The sequence below is a fragment of the Hyaena hyaena genome, unplaced genomic scaffold (genome assembly GCF_003009895.1).
Source record: "Hyaena hyaena isolate Hyena2069 unplaced genomic scaffold, ASM300989v1 scaffold_218, whole genome shotgun sequence".
In the NCBI taxonomy this organism is placed as follows: Eukaryota; Metazoa; Chordata; class Mammalia; order Carnivora; family Hyaenidae; genus Hyaena; species Hyaena hyaena.
This window is the reverse complement of record NW_024080851.1, coordinates 2,277,334-2,303,273: the sequence shown is the minus strand read 5'-3', so window position 1 is coordinate 2,303,273 and position 25,940 is coordinate 2,277,334. Positions and strand designations below refer to the sequence as shown.

The 25,940-nt window shown below is 58.8% G+C and overlaps 2 protein-coding genes across 5 annotated transcripts in view; one reads left to right on the top strand and one right to left on the bottom strand.

Annotated features, from left to right (window-relative positions):
• The first annotated feature begins 1,845 nt into the window (after positions 1-1,845).
• On the top strand, positions 1,846-12,194 carry YKT6 (YKT6 v-SNARE homolog). The gene is made up of 7 exons (XM_039242995.1): positions 1,846-2,097; positions 4,236-4,318; positions 6,581-6,681; positions 7,598-7,702; positions 8,000-8,065; positions 11,107-11,208; positions 11,901-12,194. The coding sequence occupies exons 1-7, from the start codon at positions 1,994-1,996 to the stop codon at positions 11,934-11,936; spliced, it is 597 nt and encodes a 198-aa protein (XP_039098926.1). The 5' UTR covers positions 1,846-1,993; the 3' UTR covers positions 11,937-12,194.
• Positions 12,195-16,503: 4,309 nt separating this feature from the next.
• CAMK2B (calcium/calmodulin dependent protein kinase II beta) overlaps positions 16,504-25,940 on the bottom strand; it is an 80,202-nt gene continuing 70,765 nt past the window's right edge. For 2 of the 4 annotated variants that reach the window (XM_039242970.1, XM_039242972.1), the window contains 6 exons: positions 25,805-25,849; positions 24,376-24,424; positions 17,437-17,530; positions 17,236-17,330; positions 16,810-17,044; positions 16,504-16,702 (listed from right to left, as the gene is read on the bottom strand). In XM_039242970.1, the coding sequence (XP_039098901.1) occupies positions 16,812-17,044; positions 17,236-17,330; positions 17,437-17,530; positions 24,376-24,424; positions 25,805-25,849 (516 nt within the window). In that variant the 3' untranslated portion in view covers positions 16,504-16,702; positions 16,810-16,811. The remainder of the gene's footprint in view (positions 16,703-16,809; positions 17,045-17,235; positions 17,331-17,436; positions 17,531-24,375; positions 24,425-25,804; positions 25,850-25,940) is intronic. The other 2 variants (XM_039242971.1, XM_039242973.1) reach the window with 1 other exon arrangement.

The following is a 25,940-nucleotide window of genomic DNA, read 5'->3' as shown; positions in this document are numbered from 1 at the left end:
TAGGATGGAAGGTGGGCTTGCTTTTCAGTGAGACGGACGATGAGGTTGAGGCGTTTGGGAGTGAGGCTTCCTTGGCGGTGGGGCTGGGCTGTGAGTTCGTTATGTGTTTAGTGTTGACATGTACCTAGAGATTTCCTTAACCTGAGCTTGTTCTGTCTGTAAGGTGATAGTAACGTCTTCCTCTGTTTCGTGAGGATAGAACGAGGGAGCGCACAGAGTACTTGGTGTGAGGCCAGCTGTAGGAAATCTGTTACATGTCGGGTGAATACATTTAAACCTGTTGCAACCAAGAATTGCCCTCCTGGTCCCTTTAAACAACTTTCAGGGTCAAAGGAAAAGGGGCAAAAGGGTTTTGTTCAGAAATGGCTGTCGCCCGCCCCCTAGAGGACGACAGTGTCAGCACAGCATCTTGAGACTTTCGTGAGCCCGCCCCCATCAATGAGTGACTGGCCTGGCATTGGCCAATGTCTGTCCTTAGCGTTTTGTACCCAGACACGTGTGTGTATAAGAACCTTCCGGGATCTGCAGACGGAAGAGAGCCAGTGAGGAAGGTGCTGAGTTGGCAGGTGGTGGGACCTTCCTTTAGACACAGAGACAGCCTTCTCCACTGCTCGCCAGAGCACTTTTGCCGATGACTGGAGACATTCTGGGTTACCAAATAGAGGGAGGGGTGCTACTGATCTCTAGTGGGTCCAAGGCCCGACATGCTACCTACGCTGCACAGGATGGCCCCCAACAACTGGGACAAGCCCCGAGCTTCCAACCACAACATGAATAGTGCTGAGGCTGAGAATCCCTGATTCAGAGTCATGTGTACAGTGATGCTGTTGCTTTGTCACATGTGCCATCTCTGTCTCAAAATCTCAGATTCAGCTGCTTGTAGCATAATGGTTATGTAAGCTTACTGTCAGCTTCCAAAAACCAAGGGCCTTTTATGTGTCCTGCAAGATGCTGATTACAAAATATCATTTAATAAATAAGAAACGGGCAAGTTGCAGTACCTTCGTGGAATTGTGCCCCACCCGTCCCCAAAGCATTAATGTCAACATCTCGAGCAAAACGAGGTCTTCTAAGTCACTGTACACCAAGCTGCTCCCTAAGCGTGGGGCGGATTTTCTGCCGTTTTGAGGTGATGCCGCTCTGTTCCTCTCTTTGTCAGAGGTCTGCCTCCTACAACAGTGCCCAGACAGGGAGGGCAGGCCCAAGAAGCCCTTAGCCCTGCAGGTTTGTGGTGACAGGGCCTGTGTGACCAGGGGCAGGAGGAAGGCGTGGCAAGGACGTGTTCTTCGGAATCAAACCTCTGGAATGAGAGGCATGCCTTCACATCCCTGCAGGAGCCTGCCCGTCACTCTGAAGGAGGCTGGATTTACACACTGCTTTACAGGCAGCCCTCCTGAAACCACAGTCCTGTCTACGGTCCACAGGGCACTGGCTGCGGGTGCTGCTCCCAGGAGCTGCCCAGGAAGGCTCAGGACAGTCTGGTAGGGAGAAAGGCAGCCTGGGAGCGGACAGGACACCTCATGAGAGAGGGGGGAGGCAAGGTGGGGACCGGACAATACAGGTAGGGATGGGACACCCCAGGAGGGGACGGGACACCCCAGGAGGGTACAGAACATCCCAGGACGGACAGGGGAAGGCCCAGGAGGGAACAGGACACCCCGGGAGGGGACGGGACACCCCAGGAGGGAGGGAGCGACCCTAGACTGGCCGGAAGCGCGGGGCCGGGCTTACGCGCATGCGCTGAGCTGCCTCCCTGTGTCCTCGTCCCACCGCCTTCGTATTTCCGGCATTTCCTATTTCCTTCCAGGGCACGAAAGCCCTCCGCTGGCCTCGGGCGGCGGCCCCTGACCGGAACCGGAAGCGGGACCCGCGCCAGGCGGGGAAGCCGGCGTCCGACCAGTCAGCAGACTGTGGCGGTCCCCAGGGGCGGCGGCCGCGCTGCTCGGTGCGAGCCAGTCCCGCGGTGGGGCGGGCGGCCCGAGGGCGCGGCACCATGAAGCTGTACAGCCTCAGCGTCCTGTACAAAGGCGAGCCCAAGGCAGTGCTGCTCAAAGCCGCGTACGACGTGTCCTCCTTCAGCTTCTTCCAGAGGTCCAGGTGAGCGGGCCCAGGCAGGGAGGCCCGGGGGGTGGGAGAGGGACGGTGGGGAAGAGGGGGAGGGCGGGGGAGAGAGGGAGAGGGAGGGGTGGAGGAGGCCCGGAGGGCGGGGGAGGGAGGTCCAGGCGGGGCGGGGGAAGGGTGGGGGTCGAGGCTAGTCGGGGGTGGGCGGCGGGGGCGTGGCCTCCCGCGGCGGAGCGCGGCGGTGGTCTCCTCTTCGGTTTGGGGACTGTACCTCGGAGGAATCCTCTTTGTTTCGCTGGAAAGGTTTATACTTTTCTAGGATATTATCCTTGTGCTCAGTGTGTTCTATATATCTGTCGTTATAAAATTATCAGTGGACTTGGAAAAAAAATGCCGATTCCCAGGTTGATACCCGGACTTTCCGAACTAGAGAGTTGGGGCCCAGAAATCTGTATTTTAACCTAGGCAGGTTGGGCGCCACCCCTTGGGAGCCGTTTAGGTTATCGGGTGGGTTTTCCCAACAATTCAGTGGGAGGGGTGCTCCGCTTTGCGGACGGAATCACCGAGGCCGCGAGAAACCAGCCAGGACCCACAGCCAAACTGTGTGCTGCTTCTGGGGGAGCCCTGGTGGTGCAGAAGGGTCTGCGCTGAAGATTTGGAAGGAAGCGCGGAATGTGTAGGGCCTACAGGCTTCCCCCTGTTTCTGGATGCTTCAGTATCAAGAACCTGTATATTGGAGACCCGGCAGCCCGTCGTGGGAGGGCTGGGCTGACTCAGGTACAAAAGGGGAAGGACCCTCCAGGGTCCATGTCTGTGGCCACACCGTCCGTCTGGACTCTAAGCATGCAGTTCCTGTTCCTGATGAGTGGGCTTTGCTGGCAGAATCTAAAACAGTTATGTTGTTATTTTGTGAAACGTTCTGCTTCTTTTGGGTCCTTAGTGAAGCACCTTCGTGATACTGTTTCCTTTAGCTGGGCTCCATTCTCTACTTGTCTGTGATGGGACATTTGGTACCAGCTTGGCCAGGTGATTCCCTTTCTTTGTCCTGGCCCATGTATACCGAGGGTTCTCAGGGATTTCAGGGTAGGGCCCTGACATCACTGGCAAGGGTTTCCAGACCATTTCTGGCGGTGAAAACAGCTGCAGCACTCCAGGGACACCCTCTTAGGGCAGCACACCATCCAGCTGTTTTCTTCTTCGGTCCTTCCTGCCTCATGTGACCAGACCCCAGGCTGTGAAACCTTCAGATGGTTCCCTGGCTTTTCTGGCTCTTGTGTGCAGACTTGCAAGAGTGTAATTCCTCCTTTGCCTAACGACCGTCCTTCTGTGAGCTCTGTCTCTGGTTAGTTTTATTGCAAGAACTTCCTTATGCAGAGACTTTTCTCTGGGATTATTATGATCACATCACTCTCCCAAAGCGACATAGCAAGTGCTACCATGCACTTGTGTGGCCATCACATCGCGTGCACAGACACAGCGCCGCAAGTAACTTGCTTGGAGGTCACACGTCTCGCACGTGGTGGAGCTGGGGTCCAGACAGGGACGTCCACCACAGGGTCAAAGGTCCTCACTCCACGTAGCCCCTTGCATGGCAGTCCCAGTCACGGGCTTTCTGTTGGCCCCTGTCCCTCTGGCTGCACTGTTGCCACCTGTGACTGTTGTGTTCCGGCTGCATCTTACTGTCGGGTGGCCCTGGTACAAGTCATTTCCTGGTCTCAGCTGAGCCATTGACTCCCAGAGCGGCCTGGCTGACGCACCACGGTTGAGCCAGTGTGCCCGAGGCCGAGTTTTGTGCCCTCGGCTATGTCCATGGTGCACGCACACCCTGCTGCAGCGTCTGGCATGTGCGGCAGCCCCCCGGTTGCATATCTGCCAGCTTCTGCTCCTGTGTGTGTCCTGGGGCCTCCGCTGACTGCAGTGTCAGCTCCCCATAGCCTGTAGAAGGTGCCTGGAGGTCAGGAAGTGGGTTGTCTGGCGCGGTGGGAGCAGCAGGCGTGGGGTGTACGGTCGGGGCGGTTGGTAACAAAACAGCGTTTATCCCTTGTCGCCAGGGCCGGGAAGGCAGTGAATGAAGCCAAGAAGCACTAGTTCCTTAGTGTCCGAGTTCAGAGGTCACCTTCCGTTGTGCTGGGGACAAGGTGACCAGAGTAGGTAATCCGCGTTGTGTTTCTTAGTGTTCAGGAGTTCATGACCTTCACAAGTCAGCTGATTGTGGAGCGCTCGGCCAAGGGCAGCAGAGCTTCCGTCAAAGAACAAGGTAAGAGGACCGCCCCCTCGTGGGTGTGCGCGCCATCCCTCCTGGGCAGCCTATGGCTCCTGGCACACCTCTGGCCTGTTCCTCCCTCCTCTTCCTTCTGTCTGCACTCGATGCTGAGCCCACTGCTGGCGCCTGAGTGGTCCAAGTAAACGTGCCCCCGCGGCTCAGACCTGCTTCAGATGAGGGTCTGACTCTTGGGGCCGTAAGCGGCCTTCCTGAATTCTCTTTTCATCCAGAGCTGGGCACACCTCAAAAAAGGATTTCCAACCAGCCCTGTTAAGGTAATTCTACAGCCTGTGCTCCTTAGGGTTTGGACCAGGAATCCGAAAACTCACCACATTTTCTCTTGGCTGTTGTTTTTTCCTTGTTCATAATTCAGGTTTCCTGTGAGAATCTTCAGGCTTTTATCGGAGAGGCATATGTTGTACAGACCGATCAGGAGAGACAGACGTGTCGTACCGACACATCGTGTGAACTTCATTGGGCAGAGATGGCCCATCGCACACAGTGCCACCCTGGTCACCATCCCCGGGGTGCTTCTGTTCTGTGTGAGATCCCAGTACTGATCATGTCGCAGAAGTGAAATTGGGCCGTGAGCGTGGAAACACTCTGGTTCCCACCGGCTGTGTCTGCTTCCCCAGTTTTCTTCCTGAGATTGGTTCCATCCGCACCAATCCAGGGTCTCCGGTTCTGTGGATGCACCTCCACTCGCGTGTGATCCTTCTTATTCGGGAGTGCAGACAGAGCCTGGAGAGTGTCGGTGACAGTCCTATCCCCCACCCTGCTCTCCTTTACTGCCCTTTCTTGACTCTGGAGCTCTTCATCTCTCCCTCTCCCCTTTCCTTGTTTTCGTTTTGCGTCAGGGTCTGGTGCTTGAACATCTTAAAGACAAGAAGGTTCTTGTTTGTCAGCTGTCAACCTCACATCCCTTTTACTGTGGTGTAATTTTTAATCCTTTTTAAAATGACAAAGCTTTGGGGTGCCTGGGTGGCTCAGTCGGTTGATTGTCCGACTTCAGCTTAGGTCATGATCTCATGGTTTGTGGCTTCGAGCCCCGCATTGGGCTCTGTACTGACAGCTCAGAGCCTGGAGCCTGCTTCGGATTCCGTGTCTCCCTCTTTCTCTGCCCCTTCCCTGCTCATGCTCTGTCTGTCTGTCTCTCTCAAAAACAAACTTGAAAAAAATTTAAAATAATAAAATGACAAAGCTTCGTGTCCTGAATGATGACTGTTTTGTAGTAGCCTTTGTACAGACTGTACTTTTGGATAATTTGATGATTTTAGCACAGGCATCCGTAGCCAGCAGTGACTAATTTTTTTGTAAATGGACCTTCTCTCAGCTGTCCTCCCCTCCCCTCTCCTCTCCCTCCCTTACACCCTCCAGCACAGAACAGAACAGGCCAGGTTTCCTGTAATGATGAAATCTGGGGCCCCGAGAGGTGATGTCTTGATTTGGGTCCACTCTTATAGGGATTTTTAAATTATTTTTTATTTATTTGAGGGGGGGCACATGCATGCGTGCACAAGTGGGGGAGGGGCAGAGAGAGAGGGGGACACAGGATCCGAAGCAGGCTCCAAGCCATCAGCACAAAGCCCAACACAGGGATTGAACCCACAAACTGTGAGATCATGACCTGAGCTGAAATTGGACGTTTAACTGACTGAGCCACCCAGGCGCCTCTCTCTTTTTTTTTTTTTAAGTTTATTTATTTTGAGAGAGAGCAGGGGAGAACAGAGGGAAACACAGAACCTGAAGCAGGCTCCAGGCTCTGAGCTGTCAGCACAGAGCCTGACGCAGGGCTCAAACCCATGAGCTGGGAGATCGTGACCTGAGCCAGAGTCTGACGCTCAGCTGACTGAGCCACCTGGGCGCCCCTATAGGGATTTTTAAGAAATTGGAGGCTGCTTGTCTCATACAGGGTCTCCTCAGCTTGGGACAGAGTGGAGCCTGAGAGGTGCAGCCCCTGAACTGCAGCCAGGCCTGGTCTAGAGCTCAGGGTGTAACTTGGAAATGCATCTGGGGCTGTGTTGCCTGAGACGTTTTCTGCTCTCCTGGCTTTGCACGCCAGGCCCCTGGGCATTCGCTCATCCTAAAGCAGGTGTTGGGCCGTGCCATGCTAGTGGCAGAGATCCATTATGCACTGTCCTGTGTGAACTTCAATGACCCAGAAGGCAAGGGCTCAGCCTTGCGATGCTTTGATGATCAGGGGTGAAAACGTCTAATGGCCTTAGGTTACCATCTACATGTCTGGCCTCTTCTCAGAGTATCTGTGTCACGTCTACGTGCGAAACGACAGCCTTGCAGGAGTGGTCATTGCTGACAGTGAATATCCGTCCCGGGTGGCCTTTACCTTGTTGGAGAAGGTGAGTTTGCAGTGTGGCCAGACTGGATTTGGATGGACAAGTGTGGTCAGTGCCCAAGGGACAGAGGATGAAGTAATATGTCCGAAATCAACCCATTTTTTTCTTGGCCCTAAACCAAGAGACAGTCTGGCATCCCTTCCCAGTTTCTTTCCCTGGCACTGATTTCTGCCTGTCCTCGCTCCCATGTCTGGGCTCATGTCCCCAAGTGCCACCTTGACTCACCATGTCTGCCTCAGTGTCACAGCCTCCTTCTGGGATGGGCCCTGGGTCCATCTCTATCTGTGCTCTTTCCCGGCCATTCCTCTGGCCAGTCTCCTCCTGCCTCTGCCCTCAGCAGTGGTGACTGTGGCTCCGTGCCCTGCCCTGCGGCCGCCTCCCTCCATCAAGCTGTCCCTACAAACAGTGGGCCCTCCCACCTCTGTGCTTCTGCCTGTCCCGCAGTGATGGGCACTCCTTCCCCACTCTGGTCCATTGCCTGTGTGCGCTTTGGTCCTTTGAGCAGCACTTGTCATAAACCCTTGAGGGTGCCGGCCCCTGGCCTCCTGGAGCACAGCTGCACTTACAAGCCAATGAAATCTGGTGGTCACTTAAATCCAAAGGATCTAGTTCCCTTTTGAAGAACTGTTTTGGAAACCAGGAGGGCCAGCACTCTTTCTCCTAGAACTTTATGACCACATAAAAGCAGAAATAGTTTAAAATTTGAATACTTTTATTGTTCTCCAGATGAGGTTCATCTTAGGCTGGGTACGCTTTGTTTTTAATCACCAGAGTACTTAAAACTTGAGCCTCAACGTGCCCTTGGCCACTAGCTGTCCTCCCCTTCCCTCCTCCTGGGGCCTGCCTGCCTCTCTCAGGTAAGGCCATCTGCTGAAGCCTATAGCTGTGGGCGGTACTGACATGCTCCTTTGTCTTGCAGGTACTAGACGAATTCTCCAAGCAGGTGGACAGGATAGAGTGGCCAGTCGGATCCCCTGCTACAATTCACTACACGGCCCTAGACGGCCACCTCAGTCGCTACCAGGTAGGCTGTCTAGTCACCCCGGGGAGAGGCCGTGTGACACAGGAAAGCCAGCACCCCTGACTGCTGTGGCTCTGGGTGACTCCGGGCAGCCTTGGTGTCGACGTCTCTTTGAACCATGCAGGGGCCCACGTTACGACCTGGATCTAAGACCTGAAACCGGAGCCCCGCGGCAGGCTTCCACCTCCCTGTCCTGTGTGGAAGCAGCTGCAGGTTTTAACTTGGGAAAGTGTGTCCAGCTCACTTGGTTTGAGCTTTGTTTCCAAATGGTCCTGATATTACTTTTGGCTCTTCCCCTAGAATCCTCGAGAAGCTGATCCCATGACTAAGGTGCAGGCTGAGCTGGATGAGACCAAAATCATTCTGGTAAGCAGGGTGGGGGCCAGCACGTCCCAGAGCTGAGGGCAGAAAGCCTGGCAGCCACCACGCTGCCATCAAGGCTTATTGGGAGTTCTCATCCAAACACTTTTCTTTTTTCTTTTTTCCTAATGTTTATTTTCGGGGGGAAGAGGGCAGAGCACAAGTTGGGGAGGGGCAGAGAGAAAGGGAGACAGAATCTGAAGCAGCCTCCAGGTTCCAAGCTGTCAGCATAGAGCCTAACGTGCAGCTCGAACCCGCAAACTGTGAGATCATGACCTGAGCCAGAGTCTGGCGGCCGACTTACTGAGCTACCCAGGTGCCCCTCAAGCACTGTTCTGAAGGGGGTGTTTGCCTGCTTCTTCCTATGCGTCCAAGGCCTCAAAGCCAGACTTGCTTAGGCAACGCTATATCTATCTTTCCTGCCAGTTGTAGGGGTCCACACAGAGAACCAGTGTGGACCTCCATCCTACCCTCCCACCCTCCCCCCTGCCAGTGAGGTCCGCCATTCTCCTGCCAGTGTGGTCCTCCATTCTACCCTGGTGTGATCCTCCGCCCCCTCCCTGTGTGATCCTCTATCTTCCCTCCAGTGTGGTCCTCTATTCCTCCCGTGAGGTCCTCCATCCAACCCCCCCTTGTCCTCCACCCACCCCTGTGCAGTCGTCCATCTGCCCCCACATGCAGTCTTCCATCCGCCTCATGTGGTTCTCCACCACCCCCATGCAGTCCTCCATCCCACCCCTTTGAGGTCCTCCCCCCTCCCCCGTGCAGTCTTCCATCCCCGCCCCCTGTGGTCCTGCATCTACCCACCTTGTGGTCCTCTATGCCTCCCCCATGAGATCCTCCATCTGCCCCCACTGTGTGGTCCTCCATCCCCCCCCATTCAGTTCTCCATCCCCCACCCCATGCAGTCCTGCATCCACCTGCCCTGTGGTCCTCTATCCCTCCCCCATGAGGTCTTCCATCTGCCCCACCCCAATGTGTGGCCCTCCATCACCTGCCCCATGCAGTCCTGCATCCACCCGCCCTGTAGTCCTCCATCGCTCCCCCGTGAGGTCCTCCATCTGCCCCCCCATGTGGTCCTCCATCCCACCCCCGTGCAGTCGTGCATCCACCTGCCCTGTAGTCCTCCCTCCTTCCCCCACAGGATCCTTTATCCACCCCTGTGTGGTTCTCCATCCCCCGCCCCATGCAGTCCTGCATCCACCACTCCCCTGCCGGTGCAGTCCTTCATCCACTCCTGTGCGATCCTCCATCCATCCACCCCGTGTGATCCTGCCTCCACCCGCCCTGTGGTCCTCCATCCCTCCCCCTGTGGTCCTCCGTCCCCTGCCCCGTGAGGTCCTCCATCCACCTGCCCTGTGGTCCTCCATTCCCCCCCGCCCCATGTGGTCCTCCATCCCCCTGGTGCTCCCCTCTGGGCAGTTGCTGGTTGTGAAGGTCTGAGTTCTTTGGCTCTGCTATCCTGTGCTGATGCCTTTTGTAGTTTGTCTCCAAGCCCAGTAGGTGTGTCCCTTTGCGGGATGTGGGCTGTGGGGGCAGCCAACAGCCGCCAGTATGGAGTAAACACAGATCTAGGGTTGTTAGGTCCTGGTCAGCAGACCAGGAACCTGCATCTTATTGAAATCTCCTGGTTTGTAACCATTGCTTCGGCTTTTCATGCACCCTTTTTTTCCCCTTAACTTTGATCTATTTTTGGTACTTGAGGCATTTTTGTTTTCATCTCAAGTTTGGTCCTGTGGTCCCTGCCTCATGCCTGCCACCAGTCTGTCCAGTAGTCGGTGACCATCAATATGTCCCTCTCTGCTTACAGCTCCTCAGCGGCTCTCAGGACAGCTGTGGGGCCACGTGCAGGCTCCCTGGCATGGCCCCATGGTCTCGTGTCTCCCTTTCCTCCCTGGCATCCCTGCAAGTGCCTTCGTGCACAGGCCTCCAGGACGCCACCACATGGTCTTTACTTGTCTGTGCGTCTCCCTAACTAGTGTGTGAGCTATCAGGACTGGGAGTTTGTCCTTATTCCTACGTCCCTGTCCCCAGTACAGTGCCATGCTTAGGCCACCAGTGCCCAGTGGCTCATGGACCCCAACTGAGTGGATACAGAGCCCAGAAAAGGTGCCCAGGAAAACCCTGCCCAGACATAAAACTCCTGCCACCGCTGGCTCATCTTTGGTGCACACACGTGTTTCGGGGGACAGGACCCAGGTGCTCGGGACCACGCTTTGAGTCACGTGGTTCTGGGGCTTGGGAAGGAAAGTGAGACATGACAGTCTTGAGGTGTCTGCATCTTTCACCGTCTGCTCCCCTACGTCTTCTGACCGAGCCCCATCCTCTTGTCCTGCGCCCTTCATCTCCTGCCCCATTCTGCTGCTCCTGCCGCCTGACTGCGGAGGGCAAACGCGTCCTGGCCCTGTTCTGGCTGCAGAAATCCGGTTGCTGGTCCTGCAGCCGGTCTTCCCTTCTATGTCTTCCTGTGGCTGACTGCTGTGGTGAGAACCTGAGCTGTGCAGCTGCACGTGGAGATGAAAAGATTGCTTATTCTTAGGTCTGCGCATTTCATGCTTGTGTGCCCACGTTTCTGCCACTCACTCCAAAGAGGCCTCGGGGAGTCCTGTGGCTGCTCCAGCAGTGGCTGTCCAGGCTGGAAGCGAGCCAGCCACTTCCCAGTGGCACCAGGGCCGGGAGCTCTTCTGAGGGCCCTGTCTCTTCACTCCTGAGATGGGGTCTGGGTGCGGCCGTTCCCTGGGTGCTAGCATGCTAACACAGTCCCCTTCAGGGAGGTGAAGCGCAGCTGTCTGGTGGGAATGCGTGTGTGTGTGTGAGGGCAGGTATCAGTGATTTGTAGAGTGTGCTTGTCTCAGCCTGCACTGTGGGCACCCCAAGGGATAGTCACTAGGTCCTGTCTTGTTTCATCCGCAAGCCTAGGACGCGTCTTGACGCATGGCAGGAAGGAACCCAAAGGAGATGTGCTTCTTGTGGCTGAACTTCAGGAGGGACTCATGTCAACTAGCTTTGTGAACAGAAGAATGTTCCTTCCTTTTGTGTCCCTGCAGCACAACACCATGGAGTCTCTGCTGGAGCGAGGGGAGAAGCTAGACGACCTGGTGTCCAAATCCGAAGTGCTGGGGACACAGTCTAAAGCCTTCTATAAAACGGTGAGCACTGGCGCTGGTTGCTCTGGGCACCGTTCCCTAGGGTTCTCCGCACTGCTCGAGCCTTCAGGACGTTCAGTGACCTGTGGGGAGAGTGGAGGGGGTGGCCCAGGTCCAGCAGCGGCCGCAGGGTCCTCGAGTGCCGCCATAGCGGAAGTGGGCAGAGGCCTCTTCCGGCCTGTTTGTGGCCTCAGGCCCCAGGACCCCAGGAGGGTGGGTCTGCTCGGCTACTCATGGAGCAGATAGGTGCTCAGTCTTCCCAAAGAGGCCCTTTCGTCTCTACTTGTCTCCCTGCAACAGAGAGGCCTCACTATCTGGACGGTGCTGGGGCTGAGTTTATTTGTCCATGCACATCTGCTGTCCTGTGTGCTTGGAAGGGGCCTGGGCATATCTGTGAGTCGGGGGCGGGAGGGGGGTCTACCCAGTTCTCTGAAGTCCTTCTCGGTATCGCCTCCCCGTGTGCTGTCCTATAGCACATGGGGACCTAAACTGGGCCAAAGTCAGACACTCAGTCCCCCCCACGTGGCCTTGCTCCCCAACCCCCAGCACTGACGGGGGCCCACCTCGGGTGCCCCCAGGTCCTGCACCGGCTCAGCGGTCCGATTCCTGGAGCCTCACAGGGCCCTTGCCGCGTGTGCCCTGGTGGAGCTGCCGGCCACCTCTGTCCCCTCCAGCTCCTGTTTGTTTCTTTCAAGGCCCGGAAGCAGAACTCTTGTTGTGCAGTCATGTGACAGCAGCGCGCAGAGGCCCCTGGGCCGAAACGCCCCATCATTCGCATCAGAACCACAGCCCCTCGAGCAGCAGAGCCACCACGGGAAGTCTCTGCACCCCTGGAGCCCTTGGCAGGGACCGAGGGGTCGTGGAAGAGCCTGGGGGTGGGGAACATTCAAATTTACATGCCTGGTGATTTTTGAAAAGATGGTTTCAGGCACCCAGGGGTGTATCATTAGGCCAGATGAAACTATAAACTCTGAGTGACTCACACCGATGCTGACGGGCTCATCTCTCACTCCTGGGAAGACCCGTGGGCCCCAGACCTGGGCAAGGCCCTCAGCAGGTCGGATCCTGCCTTGTTGGGCTTTAATCTGCCTTTGGGTTGTGTCTGTGCATGGACTGCGTTAACGCTGCAATAAGCCGAGGGGAGGCTGGACTGCAGGGCTGGGGACACAGAGCTGGGGCTTGGGTCTTGGGAAACCCACTGTGGGCAGGCCTGAGGCGTCGAGGGCCAGCAGGGTGTAAGCGCTTCAGGCCAACGTCTGTGGTGGGAGGCGACGGTCACCCGGCTTCACAGATTCTGGGGCACCTTTGCGCTTCTGAATTGACCTCTTGCTGAGGGCACTACTTGTCCGTCAGGTTCCACAGAAATGCCTGCAGGGGTGGAGGGGTGGGGGGCCTCTTACCTGACTTGCAGTTGGGCTCTGACCGCCAGGTCACAGCAGTGTGTGCTCTCAGCCTGTGTTCCCTTTGTGTCGTTGGTAACAAGACTGTCCTAGCAACCACCTGGGATCTGTGCACCTTTGCAAGTGGCCTTTCCCGTGGCTGCCATTCCTGGGCACCAACACCAGGTACCGGCCATCCCGAGCCTTCTGACGCCCCATGGGTGCGGTCTGAGCCAGCGCCTCCCTAGCCCGGCCCCTGCAGGGGCACTGCTCGAGGCCCCCCCCATCCAGCAGCCCAGGCCCTGCTGCCTCCTCGTGATCTGTAGTGCTTACTGAGGACACAAGCTTGCAACGCGTCCTTGGGACCTGCTCGCCCCGAAACCCCTCCTGGAGTGGTGTCAAACGGTCCCATTGTGGGGGCACCCTTCCCTGAGCTGGTTCTTGCCCTACCCAGGAGGTCCCACCACCCTGGCAGCAAATGCCAGGCCTTGAAGTCTGTTGTGTGGACTAGAAGGTGGGACTTTGTGGCTGCTGAGGACCCTGCCCAAATGGGTGTACCTGGCGGCTGCCCTTTTGGCTCTGGGCACTGTGCCAGCTCCTAATGTAGCCTAGGCTGCGGGACTCTGGGCAAGGTGCCAACCCGCCTGCTTGCTGGCGCCCAGGGGACTCCTACTTCCCCTTAAGGACAGCGTGGTATGTGAGTCCTCCAGTCTTGGAGGTGGCTGAGGAGGAGCGGGGGTGGGTATGGGGAAGTGTGGATTGGGGTGAGGTGGGTGGGGCTGGCTCACGCCTGTGTAGGCACAGAGCACTTGGCAAAGAGTGTATTTTATAGTAACTGCTGCCTAACTGTTCTGTTTGGAAGATTTTTTTTCTGGATAAAGTTGTCTTTTTAAATTCTACAATAGTCCTCTGCTTTGTTCAAGCCTCAGGGATGCCTCCCCGTTGTGCCCTTGTGAGGTACAGGGTCCTGGTGCAGAGGCTAGCCCTGCTGTGACCCCTGGGCTAGGGGGACCGGCCTGGGAAGCTGCTTTGCAGCCACAGCTGGGGCCACACAGATGGAAAGTCCTCAGGAGCTGGGGGCGGGCTCTACAGGCATGTGGGGTGCCTGGTGCCTCCTTGGGTGCTTATAGGCCGAGGAGCCTCGAGTCTGATATCAGGTTAGTGAATAACCTCAGTGGCTGGTGGTTAGAGGGTCTGAAGACTTTGCAGCCTGTCATTGCTGGCACCGGGCCTTGTCTTCGGTCTTAGTGTGACTGTGGAAATGAGAAGTAGCTTTGGGATTTGTGGCTGGACTGAGGGCATTAGCTTCTGCTTGGAGGACCTGCTGGGGCACGGGGTCTCCCCGAGGCCCAAGGAGCCTTGCCCAAAGCAGGTACCATTTAAGTGATGAACCAAAGACTGTCTCACTGACCTCGCTCTGTAGTTCCCCAGCCACCCTGCACGGGGCACCCAGCCTGCAGGTCCTGCTCCACACCCCAGGACTCCAGGTCCTCGGGGGTGGGCCAGGCTGTGGTGAGTGCCTGCAGGGATGCCTGGCCTGGAGAGCCTCCTCGGATTACGGCTGATAGGTGAGTGGAGCCCTAGATACAGAGCTGCTCACTCCAGGGTTGTGTCCTAGATTCCCTGAGCCCTACTCTCGGAGTCTCTGTGTGCTCTCTGGCACAGCCTTTCCTCCTGAGAACACCTGCTGGGCACCAAGGAGCTGAAGTCAAGAACCTCCAGTTCTAGTGGGCAGGACTGGGGTGGCCAGAGAAGACCCTCCGCCCAGCGTGCCCTTCTTACCAGAAATCACTTAGATACCTGAGTCAGGAATGTTTGGTGTTTAGGATTGTTTTGAGGCCCATGTTTCTGTCCCAGAAAAGCATGAGACATAAAGTACAGGCAGGCATTGGCAGGGCCTGGGGACATGGTGTGGAGGGGAGGCTCCCACATTTGTATGAGGGAGCATGTGGGTTCTAGCAGGGCTGCACTAGGTCTGTCCAGGAGGGCAGAGGGCCAGGGCGCCCGCAGCAAAACCGGCAGAGCACAGGCCCCAGAAGCCCCAGCCTGGCTGGGCCCGAGCACGTGCAGCCATGTGCTGCTCAGATGTCCTCAGGCCAGGTGGCCGTGGGGCCGTGCATTCAGACAGCCCCGGGGCCACATGGTCCTGCCTTCTTGTGCTCAGTGCTCATGCAGCAGGCACAGTCCCAGGGAGGGTGCTCTTGGGGGAGGCCCCGGATGACTTTGCCTTCCCACGCTGCGGGGGTACAGTGGTCAGCTGGTGATGTGTCCATCCTGAGTGACAGGCCAGGGCCACAGATGATGGTGTAGAGCCCGCCCACCAGGAGGGTGGGGATGGGGGATGGTCACAGGGAAAGGGAAGGAGGGCCCTGGGATAGAGCCCCCAGCTGCACATGAGGCCGTTTGTCCTGTTTTTCTTTTATTTGCAGTTTCCCGAGACAGAACAAAATAATGATTTTTTTACACTTACAAGGCTCAGAAAGAAAAGACAATGAAACTCAGCAAAAAGAGAGAAGAGGAAGGGCCGGCCAGCACTGCAGGCAGCCGGCCTTCCGCAGAGCCGGCCGGCCGACGCCACCACACCTCGGACGTCTAGCTAGAGGAGCAGGTGCGGCTTGTCGAGAGGGGTCATGCAAAAGAACTATCCCCCAGAAAAAATTCCCAAATTATCCCAGACAGGCAGCTCTGTGGAGATAACAGGTGAAGAGGGGAGGGGGGGAGGCTCCCAGAGGGGAGGGTGGCCGGGCCACACGGGGTCCACGGTGAGCACTGCCAATACCCGAGGCCCAGGGAGCCTGGCAGATGTTTACCCTGTGTCCATGGGTGGAGACAGCTGTCCTGAGCACAGCCGTGGATGGCTCCCTTGGCTTGATTTGTGGGGGAAGATAAAGAAAATCCTTGTTGAAAATGTGAATTAAGGGGGCAGGTGTTGGGGCAGTGGGTCCCGCATCTCTTCTATCACAGCCCCTGACCACCCTGACCTGGCTGGCTGCCCTGGGACCCTTGTGCTGCCATCTCACCACAAGGCCCGAGTCTGAGGCACACCTCCCTGCCCACCAGCATGAGGGACACCTCAGGATGGGCCCAGTCTGCCTTCTTCCCATCCCAGGGTCCCCGTCACACACAGCAGCCTCCCTCAAGAGGCCTGGCCGGGGTTCCGCCATGCACTGCCCCTTGAGCCCAGGGCGGCCCACCTTCCTTCCCTCCCTTGGCTCCAGACCCAGACTTCAAAAGCACTGTCTGCAAACACCTGCCTGGACCAGCCTCTGCTGGGAGCCCAGGGAGCCACATGCCCACCTTCTGACCCTGACCCCTCTTCCCTTCCTGTCTCTTGACCAAGGCCGGAGCCCCTCATCGCCGCGCCAGCAGGAGGAAGGTGGGCAGAGGGGGAGGTGACCCTGAAGGGGAGGGAGGCTGGCCCAGGGGCTCCCCTCCCAACCAGGCTGCAGCCAACAGCGTCCTCTCCACAAGTCTGCCAGGCATGAGGTCTGAAACTAAGGGGTGCCCCCACCACACTTCCCTGGCCCTGGAGGGATCAGAACTGGAGCCCTGGGACAAAGGGGGCTTCTTGGATAGCTTGCCCGGTGCCCAGGGGCTGACCCAGCCTCTGCACTGCTCATCCATGTTGGGGGCATGAGAGGAAAGGAGGGGGACAGCCGTGCTCAGGTCCCCTGGGCCCCAGGTGGCCGACACTCCTGACAGCAGCCATGCACGGCAGGGAATGCAGACGCCTGGGGACGGGCGTCACCTAACACACACCGGTCCTCGGCCCGGCCCCTGTGGACACGTTCACTGCCCCACGGTCCCCAGGGGCCAGGAGTGGACAGACACATGGAGCGTGGGTGGGGGGTGCCCGTCGGTCCGAATCCCCACAAATGCCAGTGATTTTTACAGCTTTTTCCTTTTTTTTGTTTTTGTTTTTTTTTTCATTTCATCCAACATCAATTGTTTCTGTGGTTGTTGTCTTGTTGTTAAAAAGAAATCACGTCCGGTCTTGGTTTTCTGCAGACACAGGCACCAGGGGAGGAACGAGGCAGACACAAACATGCGACAGGCAGGCCACCGTGGGGTGGCCGGGCTCCAAACACTGAGTCTGTCCCGCGACTCGGGCCGCGGCTCTGAAAGGGGGTGAGGGCGGGCGATCAGCCCCGCCCCCAGGGGTGTGGCCCGCGCCCCTGGCAACCCGCCCCCAGCCCCTCGCAAGGCCTCCACCAGGGACACCCACCTTCACTGCAGCGGGGCCACGGGTGCGCCCGAGCAGTGGAAGTGTACGTTCTGCCACTTGCCATCACGGCGATGCCACACGCGCGTCTCCTCAGACTGGCTGGTGCGGGGCCGGCCCTGCCCGTCGATGTACTGCGTGAGGCGGATGTAGGCGATGCACGCAGCGTCCTCCCCGATGACGTGCACGTGCGGGTTCAGGATGGTCGTGTGGATAGGCTTGCTGTTCTTGGCGAGCACTATGGGAGGGGGCGGGGCCAGGGAGCTGGGCTCCACGGGTGCCCTATGCGCCCCACTGCCCGTCCCCAACCCCACCCACCGCTGGTCTCTGCCTCTCTCCTGTACCTGCCTCACCCGCACCCTTACCACCACCCTGCGCCCACCACCTATCCACTGCCCTGTGCCCCACCCGCTATTCAACCGTACTCACGGTTCTCAAAGTAGAATCTGTGAAAGTCCATCCCTTCCACCAGATTGCCCAGGGCTTCAGGCTCAAAGGAGGTCAGGCCTGGGTCACAGATTTTCCTGGGGAGCAGACCCAGGTGAGGAGGGGCCCTGGCCGCACCCTGCTCCTCCCTCTTGCAGTGGGGAAGCAGCCCCCCCCACCCCGCAGCCCAGATGCCCGGCTCACGCATAGGCTTCAAAGTCCCCGTTGTTGACTGCCTCGATGAGCTGCTCCGTGATCTTGATGACCTCCTGCTTCCGTGCTGCAGGGACACAGCCACCTAGTGATGGGAGGCCACCCCAAGCAACCCTGCTGCGGGCCTAGGGCAGGGTGCCCCCAGACCCCACCTGCCTCTCCTCCCCCAGAGGGACCCAACCTGTCCAGCCCGGACTGCACCCTCTGAGGCCACCAGCGGCCCCCGTGTTTCCAAGTCCACATAAAGCATCTCCATGGAATAGAAACACTCCCTCGGAGGGACCACATGTCTGGAGGCCGGGAAGCAGAGCCCGCCATGACCCGCTCTGCATGCTCCCCCATCCCTGGGCCGCATCCACCGGGCCTTTAGCAGCTGTGGCACTGGGTCCAGTGTCCCAGCTCCTGCCACCTGGATGGGGCTCAGCAGCCCTGCCCCCACCCATCACGTTTTTGGGATCGTCCACTAAGAGATGAGGCCAGGAGGGAGTGGGGGCTGCAGGGCAAGGATGTGAGCAGAAGTCAGGGGGTAGGGCCACTGGGGTCCAGTCGGGAAGCCAAGTCCGTGGGTCTCTCCCTGACTGCCGCCAGCCTCCACTTGTACGGTTCTGGCATAGGTGCCCCCACCCCCATTGCCAATCCAGCCAGGGCTCTGCTGGCTCAGCCTCTGGACCCAGTCAGGCCTGGTCCCCAGGGTCCCCTCCACCTCTTTAACTACAATTTATTTTCATGGAAACTCAAACACATGGAAGAGTGGAGACTACTACAGCCCCCCACCCTGCTGATTCAAACCAGCACAACTCAGGACTGCTAGGAAATAAAACCTCACAGGTATGCTTGTTAGTGCCTGTGTCCCCCTAAATCCTGTGCTTCACCTCCCTCCCCAGAGAACTCCTGTCCTGACAGAGGTGCTTACTGCCCTCCCTGCAGGTACACACCAGAATGCACACGGCATGAGCACATGTGCACACACATCACAGTGATCCATTAAAGCAACAGCATGCTGGTGCTAAACCTTGGACGCAGCGAATGCACTGAAGGCAGGACCACCTCTCCACAGGCTTCCTCCTGGGTCTCAGCCACACCAGATCCGTGTGTCTGAGCATTCCCAGCACCCCTGCATGGCCCTTGGCTCTCTGCCCCTGGGGGTGGGCGTCTGTCTGCAGGTCTCCACTCTTTAGTGAGCAGTACCCCTGGGAACAGCACACAGGTGAGCTGACCCACAGGGCAGGGTCCCAGTGCATAGACTGCAGGGTCTAGAAGGTGCACGTGGTATCCTGAAGCATGTGCCCATAGCCCTGGAGTGGGGGCTGGCCCCTTCTCCCTGCCACAAGCACCCACAGATGCTCACCTGGAGGGTGGACGAGTCTAGGCAGGCCATGAATGCTGCACAGGTTTGAACCGCGAGGGCACGAGGCCCTCATGACACTCAAGGTGTTGGGTGCACGCGTGGACTTGTGTCCCAGGAGAGGGCGGGCACATGTGCACATATGTGCTTGTTTGCATGTGTAGATTCGTGTGTGTGCTGACTTGCAAGTTTTTCCTACTTTGAAAAACCCTCTCTCCAGGCCCAGCTGACTTCTGCTAAGGTCCCGTTTCCCCCAAACTCTGTGTCTGGACCATGTTAGGCTTTGGGCTCAAGGCTGTTGCTGCACAGCCGGGCTCCAGGAAGGTGGGCTGCAGGCTTGTTACACTAAGGCCTCACGTCCCCCGTGTCCGCCTGCAGAGCTCTGTCCCTGCTCACGCCGTTCTCTGTTCTTAGTCTTGGGCTCCCCGGGCAGGGCAACACTGGACATTCAGGGTCCCTCTGCATCACCTGCCTTCCCAGCAACCTGCCACCGCCCTGCCCTCTGCTTGCGCATTTCTGCTGTGGGGACACTCATCCACCCTCCCAGGTCCCTGTCTCCTTAATGGAGATGGCTTCCCATGGCAGCACCAGAGCCGGGCACCCTCTACCTGTGTGAGGGTGGCGGCGCCTATGTGTCCGGACACCCGACACTCATTAGCCTCCCTTTCTCACAGACAGCACCCCACAGGAACCCGCAGCCAACAGCCCTGCCACTGGGGCTGAGCGACATTTCTTCTGTCTGGTTTCCGGGACACTCTGATTTTATGGTCACCCCAGACTACAGCAAGTCAACCTCATCTTCCACTTAAGGAGTATTGAGTGTTTTTAAACTGTAATAAAAAATGAGAATCCACAAGAAGGAAGTATTAAGTAAACAGGAGGAGAGAGTCAGGGTCATGACACAAATCGCAGAGCCTTGTGTATGGGAAACAGCCACTGCACCCATTCTGCAGACATAGAAGGCAAGACCTCAGAGAGGCTACTCCCTGGACCCAACCCTGGCCTGTGGGGCATGCTGCATGAGGGGCTCGCTCGAGGCGAAGCCTCTGAGCTAAGCACAATCTGACCATCAGCAGGCGACTCCGGAGACGGGGTAAGGGTCTGGCTTGGGAGGGGTTCCAGAGGTGAACAGGAGCCCCTCACACTCCCTCTGGCTCTCCTGGGGCGAGCTCACAGGCCAGGGAGGCCAGGCTGCTGGCAAAGGGTCTGGGGGGAACACTGGTGGCCCCAGACTGGCCCTAATACGGGTACCTTGGCATCTGCAGAGGCACCAGGTGTGCCCAGCCATATCAGGCAGGCAGCTGCAGAGGATCAGCCTGGATTGGGTGTAATCCCTGATTATGGAGAATGTGTCCTGGGCCAGTGGGCACCGACCCCATTTACACAGGAACACAGCTGGCAGGCGCATTCCTAGGGAGCAGGGGACCCAAGACCCACAGCCAGACGGCCCCTACAGCCTAGGCCTCTGTGCTGGGAGAGGCGGACCCTAGTCCCAGCGTTGAAGATGGGGGCACCAGGGCTTCACTGCTCAGAGCCTTGAGAGCCAGGTCTCAGCCCAAACAGTCCCTTCTCTAGGCTGACCTGACTCCTGGCCTTCACGTGTGGCCCACCCAACACTCAAAGGAGCTGGGGTGCTGGGAATGGGAGGCAGGGCACATCCAGGAGCTAGGAACCTGGGAGGAGGAGGCAGTGCATCTGCCCTCAACGTCCCTAGTGCTCACCCCTCCCCCACCAGTCCTGCCACACCTGTAGCCACAGGCCCCTGGCACCCCTCCCTTCAGCTCTGCTCCTGGCCCCTTTCTGTGGTCCCCACCTCCATAGTTTGGTTCAAGGTGGACCCCCAAGGTCAGCCCAGTGTACTCAGCCCCATAGCACGCCCTGTTCTCAGAGTCCCCAACCTATCCTGCTGTGCAGACTCTGAGGACAGGTGGCAGACCTGGGCCGGGGTACTGTGGCAGGTACCCCCTTCCACCCCGAGTACACTTCTCCATGAACCCAAGTCCCCTTGCTATGAAGCAAGGCCAGGCAGATCCAGGGTGGTGGGGCATGGATGCTGCACAATGGGGAGTTCTGACCCCTCCCCAGGCTCTGATGCACACCTACCACAGCCCTGCCCCCTCCCTCACGAGACCCCTAGCCAAGCCAGCAGGGGTGGGGGGTGCCCAGAGACCTGCACCTGCCCTCGTCCCTCTGGCCAAGTACGCTCCCTGGGAAAGCCACTGCTGCCTGAAGGCTGCCCCTGTGCCCCCCCCAACCCCCCGCCACTGCCTTGCTTGGCTCCCCTTCCTCCCTGCCCTGGCCCTCAGGCCTAGCCTGGGGGTGTGGGGGCACAGAGCCTGCCAGCACTCACCCAGACACTCCCCAGCCATGCCCGGCCCCTGGCCCGCAGCCTCTCATCTGACAGCACCTCCCTGCCGGTCTGTGTCTCCAGGCAGGTTGGGGGGGCTGTGGCCCTGGGCTGTCATCCATCCCTGTAAGCGATCCTTGTGGCAGTCCACGGACAGGCTGGAACAGCCGGCTCCTCCCTTCCTGCCTGGGAGGGGGGCAGCCCAGTGCCCCCCGGTAACCGACACTGCGTCACACAGGCCTCTAGTTCACCCTGATCATTCCTGAGCCTCTAGATCACCCTGATCTTTCCTACACGAACGCCCATCTGCAGCCACAAACTCAGCTTCTGAGACCAAATGCCACCTTTGTGTGGAACTCCCTGTGCCCCACTTTCTGCCCCACAAGCTGGCTCTTTCCCAGAGTGAGGGGGCAGCACACCACAACCAGGGGTCTCGACATCCCTGTGAGCCCCCAGGAGCAGCCAGGGGGCCACTCAAAAGTGCTACTTACATGGGGTGGGTGGGGGGGCTGGGAGAGCTGAAGATGGGCAGGGTGGGGGCCCCTGGGCTTCCGGGGCCCCTGAGCCCCTCCTCACTGTGTTCAGGATGTCAGAGAGCCTGGGGGCTGGGGTGGAACAGACCAGATGTGAACAGAGAGCAAGCAGGGAGCAGGCAGGATAGAAAACTGGGCTGATGAGCCAAACCAGAGAGAGTAGCGGGGCAGAGTGGGACATAGAGGAGGCATGGGGATGTAGGGGGACAGAAGGGGGAATGTGGAGGATGTAGAAGGATATGGAGGGTGAAGGTAGATGTGGGGAACACTGGAAGACATGGGGGGACAGGGAGGGTGAAGGTGGATGAGGAAGTAGGGGACATAGGGGGACACACGGGGGTATGTGGGGGATGTGGGGGGACAGGGAGGTAAAGGTGGACAGGGAGAGGCTCCAGTAATGCCTGGCAGATGCAGTTGTCTGCCTGCGACAGGGCAGTTGCTGTGGGCGGAGAAGGGAGCACTCCAGGGAGGATAGAGGAGGCAACCCAGCATGTGGAGAACCCAGGAGGGCAGGAAAGCCAGGCCTTTCCCTTCTCAGCCCATAGGCCTGTGGTTGAGAGGGGCTTCTGTAATAGCTCCTTGACCCTAGGCTCACTGGAGCCCGCTGGGTGCTCAGGGCAGGGGGCACCATGAGGCCACAGTGACTGGGAAGGTCAGGCAGGTGGTCTGAGGAAGGCAGGAAGCACAGTGGGCGACCCCAGAGGGCCCTGCCCTGCCCCAAGCTCAGGAGACCCTGGGGGGCTAGACCACAGTGCAGGAGGGAGGAAGGCTCGGAGTTGTCCTGAGGAGTTAGTGCCAGATGCCCAGCCAAGCCCGATCAGTTAGTCTCTGGCAACCTGGCTGGAGCAGTTGAGGCCGTGCATGGTGGATGCAGGAGCCACTGAGCAACAGGGGCAGCAGGCCTGGGACCACTACTTACACAGAGTGGGCAGGGGGCCTTCAGCTTCCAAGGCCCCCGAGCCCTTCCTTGTGGAGCTCAGGATGTCTGGGACTCTGAGGGCTGGTGTGGACAGGAGGCAGAGCATGAGGTGGGGTGGAGAAAGTAGGGCCCTGCTGTCTCCTGCCCCAGGACAGGTCTCAGCAGCAAGAAGCCGCTGGGCAGAGACCAGAGTGCGGCCTTAGCCCACATGGAGGGCCGGTCAGAGGGGCAGAGGCGGCTAGAGGGGACCTGGGTGGAGCATCCCTCCAGAGTAACAGGACCTACAGCAGGGCCCCGCCTCCTGATGCAGAGAAAGCAGGGGGCGGGGCGGGGGGGGTGTCCCTAATGGTGTGTGTGTGTGTGTGTGTGTGTGTGTAAATGACTGGGGGGGGGTGGCTTCTGAGCTCCCCGAGCCTCTCCTCAGGGAGCCCTTCCTCACTGTCAGGGACCCTGCAGGGAGATGAAACTGGAGACAGGTGAGGATACACAGGAGAGAAAGGACAAGGGACGGGACCAGGACCCCAGTGGGGTCATCCTGAGAAGCCCCAGACACCGCTCACAGCTGCCCTAAGACCAGATGGTGGGGTCCAGAGGCAGTGGGGATGCGGGAGGCAGGAGTGCTGGGAGACATCCAGACCTGTAACCCTCAGTGTGTGTGAGTAAGCCCTGTCTTCAGGGATGTCTCCGGGGGCTGTGGAGCTCTGGGCTGGGAGGAGGCTGGCTGGGCCGGGCTCTCCCGGACCCTCCCGCAGGCTTAGGCCATCCAGGCCCCCACCTGGCCAGACAGAACGGCAGGGACAGAGTTTCAGGGAGGCCTCCATGCTGACAGTTCAGGCCTGTGTCTGTCTGGAGAAAACACATGAACAGCCACTCTCCCTTCATTCAAGGGCCTATGCTTACCTTTTGGGGTGCCACTGCATCCCCCAAACTGACAGAATGGCTGGCCATCAGGCCCTGGGGCATCCCTGAGGGGTGTGTGAGCGTGTGGCTGAGAGGGTCAGCTGGCCTGGCCTGGCTGGGATGCCACATCCCTTCCCTGGAGAGGCTGACAAGGTGGAGAGCAGAAGAGGCGTGCCTGGGCAGGCACGTGGGGCAGGTGCTCTGTCACCCTCTGAGGCACAGGCATGCCCACTACACAGACTGGAAGCCCCACCCACCCACACAAGCGGTGAAAACACCCAAAACCCAGGAAAAGCCCCCTTGCTAGCTATCTACTTATCAACTGCCAGATAGGCAAGATCACAAACACAAGGAAATTTAACAGAAGTTGAGTAAATTCAACCATGAACTTGTTCCCTCACAGGAACTGGTCCACCGCAGGGTGGGAGTTCCCGTGCTTGTCAGGGCGCCAGCACCGGAGACTGCCTGGTGCTGGCCTATCTGCCAGCACATGCTGGACAGGTCCCCGCAGACACACCCTCCTCGAAGATGTCCCGACCCTCACAGCCCACCCACCTGCCTCTACCTCGCAGACACCCTGCCCCCTCGCTGGTGACCCGCTCCGATGGCCCACCCACCAGACACCTCCTCAAAGACGCCCCGCCCCCTTGACAGCGTCCCGCCCCCACAGCCAACCCACCAGCTACCACCTCAAAGGCGACACGCCCCGTTGCTGGCGCCCCCTCCCCCCCACGGCCCCCCCACCAGCCGTCTCCTCGCAGAGGACCCAGCACCCAGCCACTGCCTCGCAGATGCCCTGCCCCCACTGCCCACCCACCAGCCATAGCCTCGCAGACATCCTGCCCCCCATGGCCCACCCATCACCCCAGCAGAATGGCACAAGTACCTTTTGTGTCTTCGTCCTCTATGGTGGTGTGGGTGCTGTCCGACGACTCCTGGGGACACACAGGGACAAAGCAGGTCAGGACGTGGCCTCCACGGACGGTGGAGGTGCCCTCCCAAGGCTGCGGGCCCCAACCCCAGAATCCCCAGGTCAGGGCAGGAGCTTCTTGCTGGCCCCCAGAGGTTACTGATCCCCAGGGCTCAGCCGCTCAGGTCCCCAACAGCCCAGGGCCCTGACTGCACCTTCTCCCGACAATACGCCCAGTGGAAAGACCCTGTGCTCAAATGACTCTCTTTAATAAGCCAGGAAGATGGGTTCTTTGAAATTCCATGACCCCTGGTGAAGAACAAAGGTACCCACAACCTGTGCATTTTGGGAGACAGGGAGGGAAGCTTCCAGAAGGTCAAGAGCCTTGGCCTAACCCAGGCAGAATGGAGCTGCACCCACACCTCCTTTCCTAGGAGGGGGACGCCTGCCCCTTAGGCCTTGACCGTCCAGCCAGGCTGAGCATCACCCCCCAGGTGGCCTTAGAGGGCAGACACGCAGCCCCACACCTCCCAGCTTGCTTCTCTTCAGATAAGAAACCAGGTGCTGTTCACCTGTCACATGGTTCCCAAGAGGCTTCCTTGCTCATCAGAAAGAACATGTAAACGGAGTCCTGGAGACCCTGACTGAACACACTGCTCTGGGCCCTGCCCAGAAGTGGGGGGTCTGCAGGCTGGAGGACCAGGGATCATCCTACGGTCTAGAGGTCTAGAGGCCTCCTGCAGGGAAAACAGGAGCCTCTCACCCCAGCCCCAGGGCCCATGGAACACTTGTCTGAAGCCACAAGGCAGGAGTACAACCAGGCCTTTCCCAGCACCTGGAGTCTGGCTTGGTGCCCCTGGTCCTGGCCCACAGCCAGTGTGTGGGGGGCCCTTTGGGGAACCTAGGCCTGGGTGTGTGTGTGTGGGGGGGGTGCTGGTCCTAGAAACGCAGCTTGGCCAGCCACATCCCTCTCGACACCCGAGAGCCAGCCCCTTCTCTGGCCCAGGCAGGAGAGATGCCTATGCAGCAGAGATGATGTCAGAGCGGGAGCAGAGAGGAGACAGGCTGGCTCAGCAGGAAGCAAGGGGGGCAGAGGTGAGCAATGGGGGAAGCCAGGGACATCTGAGCTACTCCTTCCTCGCCCCCACACCAGCCCTTCTCCCTTGGGACCGTCTGAGGCTGCCCTGCGCTCCTGGCCCCTGGCTGCCAGGCAAGCAACGTGACACATGGACCCTGTTCTGGGGCCTTGGCAGTCACAAAATTGTGGCTCTCACTGTACACCTGTCCCCTTACTCTCAGCACAAGTGGCCCCCCCAGGGGTCACAGTCCCAGACCTGCCCCACCCCTGCTTGACTGCCTCCTGCCAGAGCACAGGCTTCTAAGGGGGGGGGGGGCGCAGCAATACCTTGATCCCATCCACAGGGTTATGAATGACGGTGGTTTGAGGCTCCTACAGAAGAAGGAAGCAGAGGGAGGAAAGAGGGAAGTGAGCGGGGCAAGAGAGGGGAGGGTAAAGGGCAGCTAAGCAGGATGGCAGGAGG

What these genes read in the sequence shown, in the direction of transcription:
- YKT6 (XM_039242995.1), top strand. Translation starts at nt 1,994, where the DNA reads ATGAAGCTGTACAGCCTCAGCGTCCTGTACAAAGGCGAGCCCAAGGCA. An exon ending in AGCTTCCGTCAAAGAACAAG is followed by an intron (nt 4,319 to 6,580) that starts GTAAGAGGACCG and finishes GCCTCTTCTCAG; the next exon opens with AGTATCTGTGTCACGTCTAC. An exon ending in ATGAGACCAAAATCATTCTG is followed by an intron (nt 8,066 to 11,106) that starts GTAAGCAGGGTG and finishes GTGTCCCTGCAG; the next exon opens with CACAACACCATGGAGTCTCT.